This window comes from Cyphomyrmex costatus, unplaced genomic scaffold (assembly GCF_001594065.2).
Source record: "Cyphomyrmex costatus isolate MS0001 unplaced genomic scaffold, Ccosl1.0 scaffold441, whole genome shotgun sequence".
Taxonomy (NCBI): Eukaryota; Metazoa; Arthropoda; class Insecta; order Hymenoptera; family Formicidae; genus Cyphomyrmex; species Cyphomyrmex costatus.
The window spans coordinates 380,157-388,349 of NW_017278652.1; the positions used below are offsets into that span (position 1 = coordinate 380,157).

The 8,193-nt window shown below is 38.0% G+C and overlaps 1 protein-coding gene across 1 annotated transcript in view; it reads left to right on the forward strand.

Moving 5' to 3' along the window:
* LOC108777523 (protein apterous) overlaps nt 1–3,008 on the forward strand; it is a 42,507-nt gene extending 39,499 nt beyond the window's left edge. Inside the window, exon 6 of the mRNA XM_018544437.1 lies at nt 2,793–3,008. Within this exon, the coding sequence (XP_018399939.1) occupies nt 2,793–3,008 (216 nt within the window). The remainder of the gene's footprint in view (nt 1–2,792) is intronic.
* Nucleotides 3,009–8,193: the final 5,185 nt, after the last annotated feature.

Here is an 8,193-nt window from a genome sequence, read left to right on the forward strand (position 1 = left end):
TACGCGAGTCACGCGTAGACACACGCGCTTCTCCCAATTAGTGCAGCGCGTACGGCGTGGCTGCGAAGTTAAAAGAACCGCGCGGAACGAAGCGATATTTCCGTCGACGAGAGGCTGCGGCCTTTCTCCGTAATTACGAGCCGGCGTCAATCCGGAGACAGTCAAAACCCCCCGGCGGACAGCTAAGCTGCGTCGTAACGTCGGACCCGCGCCGGCTCGCTCTCGTTAACCCACTACCGTTAAATTATTAGGTTGTTACAAAAGTTTCGCGCGCGCGTTCCTTTGTAAAGCGTGCCATAGACGCGCGGATGAAAAGGGAGAACGATCGGGCGCGGGAGATACTGACGATTTAAAGGTAAATGAGGCGAGGCGAAACGCACTGGCGTGGAAACGAGGAGCTTCGGTCAGGCGAGATTCTTTTCTGTTCTTGGTTGGGCTCTTTATAAATAATATACATTCAATACCTGATGTCAAATTTTAGTTGTAAAGATCAAATGCGAGACTGTAAGAACTTAAAGACTTAAAGTTACGCAATTAAAACTCCGAAATACAGAAGTTTGAATATAAATATTCTTTGAAATCCTAAAGCTCTTTAAACTCTCGGAGTCTCATAACGCAAGATTTCAGAGAGATTCCACTTTTGTAATTTTTAACCACTGGAGATCAAATACCTGGAGTACAAAGTTTAAAACGTAAAGAACTTGATATATATTAAATCATTATTTACGAAGAACAATTCTAATGTCTTTCAAATTTTAATTATATTAATTTCACTTATATTTTATTTAATATAATTTAATTATATTTAATTTTAATTATATTATATTTATTAATACGTATCTAATAAAATCCAAGTTTCTGACCGGAGGATAAAAAAGGGGATAAAATAAAATTATTATTTTATTATTTATTTTGTAATTACTCTTGATTTAAAAATGATTATCGATGATTGTGTTTTATTTTCAAAATTAAATCTCAATTTCCATGGCAAAAGTTGATCAGTGCATAAAGAAATAAAAGGAAGTGACTTTCGTGCACTGCTAAACCATTGTAAGAACATAAATTCAGATTATTTTTAGTGGTGTAGAAAAAAATTGATTCTAAAAAATTATTAAAATAAACAATATAATTATTGAAATATAAAGGGTAATTATATATTTATTTCATCTTATTTTCTCTCTCTCTCTCTCTCTCTCTCTCTCTCTGAGTTCCAAATTTTTAAATCTGATAATAAATTCTTAATGCATATCTTTGTAACGAAACTATCACTTCTTTTAAAATAAAGCAAAACGCAATTTTAAAAAGCAGAATTTGGCAAAAATGACGTTCAAAAATCATCGCCATGTTTCCTCCAATCTTCCGCATAACAATCATTCCAGTTGTTACATAGCCTCGATTCTGCGCCCATTCGTCGAGCCGAAGGAGAGGGTTGGAGGTGGTCGCTATTGTATTCGTAGGGTTCTTGGTCGCCATCTTGCTTGATATTGATCGCGAAACGCACGAATACTTGCTCGCCGCGCGCGCGCACACAGATAACCGGTGTACACGTGCGCGCGCGCGAACTCACGCATTCGAGGGGGGACACGCACGAGTAGTCGGTCCGCGAGTTCTTTCGTTGGAAGTCCGCGGGGGAGGAGACTGTCTTGAAAATGGCGACGTCGGATCGCATCGTCTTTCATCTATCGCGAATATAGAGGAAGCTTCGCGAAGGCGCGCACGCGTGTCTGTGTGCGAGTGCACGTGAATAGGAAGAGGAACTCTTATCTAACGCTGCGCGTTTGTGGATGCATAAGGCGTTCATGAATTCTTTCCTGCATGGCATAAATAACGTTATCTCTCGACTATAGCAACGGGTCATTTGGATCCAAAGCGAAAATTTTTAGACGATTGTACAATCCGTTATGATTGGATATACTGAATGAAATTTTAAATTTGAGATCGAAAACTTTGAACCTCCCTCTGTCGATCACTGTAACGTAGTAAAGTATTTTATACTTTAAATATAGTATATATTTTAAAACTCTTAGGTGTACAGTTTTTATAGTTTCTTTATTGTCGCAAACAAAAACGTACGTTTCATCGGATGATGAACATTAACGCGCCTTTAACCTATTACTTCAAATTATGTAACATAAAAACGTTTTAGAATAAACATATTTTTTCAATCTTCTTCACGGAATTAAACAAAGTCTTAAATGCATTCCCTCTTTCTTGTTTAATCTATGAAAATACTGTCTTCATCTAAAATTCCTTTTTTACTTAATTTTTGGTTGAATTTTATTTCGTTTTTTTCAAAAATATTACTGTCACATTAATGTCATGATCAATATCTTTCATCTCATATCCGGTCACACTTGACGCTATTTATAAAATTTTTCTGTGCTACGATTTTCTAAGGTTACTTGGTTTGCTCTTAATTGAAGGATGAAGGTAACAAAATAGCTTTCTTCATTAAAGAGTCAAGTAGATATTTTTCTTCTTTATTATAAAAATTTTAAAAATAATGAATACCTTTGAAACTATCTTGAATTAAAAATACTAATTGCGTTTTTTATAACATGTTTCTTGTTTAAAATAGTTTTTATAATTTTTATAGTTTAGAGAGAGAGAGGGTTATGAATGCAACACATTTTATTGTTCCTAAAAACGTTTACATTAAGTCTGTAATTAATTGTTTACATTAATTATATTTCTCCTTCTCCTTCAATTGAGAATTTTGCGAGCTCATATGCGAACTTCAACTAAAGTTGTCGTACGTAACGACCGAAACCCTCTGCTCGTCTTGTTCTCAGGTCTGGTTCCAGAACGCGCGAGCAAAATGGCGGCGTATGGTACTGAAGCAGGAGGGCAAGTCCGACAAGTGCGATGGCGGAGTGGACGGCGGTAGTCTCGGCGACCTTGAGCTCTACGGGAACAGCACCGGAAGTGGCGGGCCACCAATGAGTCCTCCCTTCATGCTCGGCGGTCCCCACAGTCCTGCGTCCTTGGCGTCCCTGGATTGCGCGTGATCCTTGATGTCCGAGTCCGTGCTTTCTAGCTAGCGCGTCGGACATCCTCGTCCTGCAACGGGACATCGGTATTGGGACGTGCACCCTTACGGACGGTTTCTCACGTGAGTGAATCACTGGCGAGTGCGTGAAAACGATGAATTGTGAATAGTTGGTGAGCGTGTAAAAAGGAAAGAGGTGTAACTTTTCCGCGAACAGAAATTTGCGAGCGGATTAGCGAAGACCGATCGTGAGCAAGACTCGAGGAGTGCACTTTTTGAGATCGCCGACTTTCTCCTGTCGAATTGCGAGTCCTCTTTTGATGGACGAAACGGGTAAAATGCTTGTTTCTCGTTATCGTTCGTTATAAAACGAACTTCTCGAGGTCTTCGCTTCGAATCAAGACGATATATGTAAAATTTGACGCATTAACGCGTAAATCTGTTTATTGATAAAATCGTTGTATTTATTGTAGCTCGAATTGCGGCGCTCCGTCGCGAAACACTAAAGTCGTTCGTTGAGGGCAATGTAATTAGTGAACGAGATTTATTTATTCGCCTAAGTCTAATTAAGAATCGCGAACATTACCAGTGCTGTGAAAATTCTGCGTTTCGCGAGTCCTCGAACAGTTGTCGTCTAACAACGAGAGAAATTCTCGGTCCTTCAATTACGTTTGAGGGGGACATTGATTATTACATTGGTCGGCGAAACGATTTATTGAGTCATTGATTATCTGTTATACTTTTAACATCGCCGTATGCGTATCTTGTCATTCCTGTTTAAAAATCTCATTTTTTTAATTCTTTAATCATAATATTCACGAATTTACACTCAGATATATTTCTTTCAACTACGTTGTAAAAAATTGTTTACAATAAATGTTTTTTACACAACCTTACATCCCACTTAGGGTTGTCAACAGTTACAACGGAACAAACGCTTACCCAATGCTACGACTGCGTCAACTGACGGACAGGTTCCGTCAATCAGTACTGCCAGGGCCACCACTGGCCAATGACTGGCTAAAATAACTGGGCTACTACCATTTGGTAGTACTAAGCCTAAGTTATCATTCGGTACTTAGTATTGCGCCAGTATCTGTGGCAACCAGTAATAATGGCCCAATCCTAGGCCGATTGTAAAACTCTATGTGGGATAATTTTGAATCATGTGATTATATATTTCTCGGACTTTTAAAATAACTAAAATGTATTCAATTACTTTAAATTTAAGCAAAAATATATCAATCAAGTACATTGGACCTGCGAATACGAACCAAGGAAATTTCGAATCGAATAACAATTAGGATTATTAGGATCAAATTGGCTACTGCAGGAAAGGAACGGTTTTGCTGATCAAAAAAGCTTAGATATAGCTTTGAAAATAATTTTGTTGGACTATCAGAATAATTATGTAAAATATTGATTGCTAGAGAATGTCAAAACTTTTTACAGCTTGAGCTTTCGGATGATCGAATAATTATTTTCAGATCTGCGTGTGTAGTCAACAAAAATTTTAAATACTTTAGCAAAACCATTCGTTTTGTATGCTGGTCGATCGAAATAATCGAGATTGACATCTTTCTGATTGTATCTTATAATTATTTGTGTCGTATTTTCCCCGAAAAAAAAAACAGATATTTGTAAAAATTGAATAAACGCACTTTTGGAGATTAATTGAAACTCATCGAATGCTCGAGCGAAACGCTGGATTTTGACGAGAGGATAATATTAATTATTTATAAAAGGAAAACCGAGCTGCGGACGCGCGTTATTGTAATTGTACAATATTGCTCAAGATCAGACCGCGACAAACCTATAAAGAAGCAACTCCATGGTTATCACTGTAAATAAAGGACGTTCCTCGCGCGTTTCTTTTAAGGCACCGTTATAGGTTGTAGGGCCCTATTAATTGCATTCGGTAGCGGTCGTGCTTCTCTAGGCGAGAGGTAAAAGTAATAGTAAATGAGGATACGCAGGACACTACTGTTATTATTGCTCCTACTACAATATTAGTCCTCCTTGTAACGATGCGGAAGAATTGTCCAACTTTTGCAACATCATTTTTTCATTGAATATATTTTGACAATATACGCCGTGTGTCTGTATGTGTTTGTATTTCCCCTACGTCATTTCCTCTCCATTTTCCCTATCGTCAGTTTTCTTGAAGGTTTCATTTGCGATTAACGTGTTCTCAAAGTTACCGCGGTATGGATATTTAAATTGAAAAAAATGTATAGCTATATCGACTGAATTATAAATGGGAGTTTTTGCGAGATTTTATATTGGAAATATTAATGACGATTAATTAAAAGAGCATTAAGTTCCTGCGCGTAACTTTTTTTTGTACAGAAAACCTGTATCTCGTTTAATGTCGTTTTTCCTTTGGATATAAAACTGGACCTGGAATTGCATATTATTCTTCTATTCGCGAAGTTCACAGAACTAGCTCTCGACAACAGAGTCTGAAACTTTCCACGAAGGAGACGCAATGGAAAGTCGCATGATGGCGTGCAAACCAACGATGGTGAACCAGAATTTCACCTAACAAAAACCGGTGCCCACATTGTCCGTCCTGTCTTACCAGTTGGTCAACCGGTAGGCATGGATTCATTGACCGGCAATAATGGCGGAATATTCCAACGCTCCATTTGTACGCGTAAAAAAAAAAAGAAACATATAAAGTCGTTTCAACATAATACAGTATATAATTTAAATTGGTCGAAGGAAAGGATTTAAATCGCGAGCCTATAACACTGTCTCTCATTCACTGCAATTTTAGAATGTAAATCTGCTTGGAATTTCACGGAATATCGGGGAATAAATACAGATATATTATTAACATAAAATCAAGTCGATCCTCGATAGCTTTATGAAAACGAGTTTCCGCCCGTTATTCATATTTTCCGTCTTATTTATGGGTTTTCTTCATTCAAACTGGCGACATTCGTTGGATTTCTTCTGGACCATGTTGTGGTGTCGACGATTTAATGGCTCGATTATACGGAGCTATGAAAATGCGATGCGTCTGTTAAAGCTGGAATTATATTCCGCATGGACGAACCAAATTACGCAAGACTAAGTAAATACCAAATCCGCGTAAATTATCCTCGTCGAGCACAGACGAGAAATTCTGTACTGCCATGATAGTATTTTTCCTTCCACTAGAGGCTGATAACTATAGCGTTCGTTATGGGATATCATAAACATCCTACTGCCCGGTCTATTATGATATCTCTCCTTTTTGTTCTACAAAAGAATTGCGACACGAGTTGACAGATTTAATATAAAAGAAGCAAAAAACCGAGGTAGTTTCGACAACAATGAGCAAATATACGCTCTTTCAACGATTTTTATAGCGACTAATGACAGAAGTAATGGATGAATTTAATATCAATTACAACATAATAGCTGTAATTTATGATACATTAAACCTGGTAGTCGAGAGAGGAAGAGAGAGAGAGAACAAGAGGTCTCGATCAAGCAAATGATTTATTTATTTGCCTCCAGCTGAGATTTTATTTGTTGTTCGGACTACGATTTCCTGTCTACTCGTCGAGAGCTGTAAAAAAAGGTCTATATAAATGTTGTTTCACGAACGTCGCCCCGCGTTCTGATTTCTAAGAGAACTCCGCGCGTTCACACAGGATTGCGACGCAAGCGGCGATGGCTGTGGCGAACGGCTTTCCTTTGGCCATGCAATATGCATCGTGCTGCATTCAGGACGCATAGCGAGCGCGCCGATGCGATTTCAACGCGCGATTATTCGTTGAATTTCTATTCCAAAAAAGGACGACGGCAGATAAAAGGAACGGCACTATGGCGTCATCTGCGACGACCGAGAGAGACGGACACCCTTCGCAACCAATATAAGCTCCGCGTTACTTTCGAAAAATAAAACTGCTCGTTTATATAGTTGATTTTAGATAAATATTTGACACAGGGCAGAACAATTTTGTTGTGTTATTTAAAAATTTAGCTGGATACCAATTTGAAAAAAATAATTTTGTTAAACCACCAAAATAATTGTTTAGGACGCTCAAGTTGGTAAAATATCAAAACTTTTTAGAACATTGCTGACTATGCTGAGAGTCCAAACATAATCATTTCGATAGTCCAACAAAATTATTTTCAAGTTTGTATCCAAATTTTTAGATACTTCGACAAAATTACTCTTTTCGTGTAAAAATTTTGAGACAGGTAAATTGTCTACGTATTTTTCACTATTCGCTCTTTCTTATTTATTCATTCTCTTAATTTCCTTCCATTAAACTTTAATTCCTCTTTAATTAAAGAAACGTTTGCAATTTTGTCCAAGAAAATCTATACTATTCCTACATATTTGTTCATTGTTTTATTGTCGTGTTTCGAAAAAAGCAGCCTTCAGGAAGATTTCCTCCCCACTGTGTTTTTTCTGGCAGTCTCTTATCCTGCGAAGAATCCACGAGAACACGACTGATGGCACGAAGGGCCGTCCGTTGCATTCGACGAAGTAAATGAGACGTCGATGTTCGACACCGTCGCACTGTCATCGACGATTTTCAGTCCGTGTAGTCCGGCATCGATCATCCGTGTTATCGGTATCTCGATCCTGGAACCGGTCAGAGGACAGAGGACAGTAAACGAGCCTCTCGGCATCGGCCATGGAGATCTAGCAATCCATCGGTCGCCTCCGTCACGCCTCATCGGTTTTCAGAATGAACGGTCTTCGAATGTGACTGGAACACGCGCGAGTTTGTTCCCCCCATTGATTTTGATAGGAGATCGAAAATAGCTCACGATTCCGGCGCCCGTCTCAATCTCGGACTCGTGCGCCCGTGAAACTGATATTTGGATCCATATCGGATGGATGTTGAGAACTTCTCGGAATCGATATTTATCAATAAAGCTCTGGAAGAAATCTGTGAAGATGTTCACATCTACTGAATCTGCAGTGTTAATAAATAAACAATAACCGATATGTGCATAATGGAATAAATAAATATAAATATATATGGAAATAATTTTTATGCATTTTTTGCAGTTTTTATACTTTCAATTATACGCTAATTACTCTTCAGTCATTAAACGTAATGTTATAACAGATACTCAATTTCAGATTCCAAAGCATTCCAAGTTCAAAAGCATAAAAGTAAAATATGAAATTCATAAAAGTTATTATAGGTACGATTGATAATATCAATATTATATCCTTGTCTTATTGATTT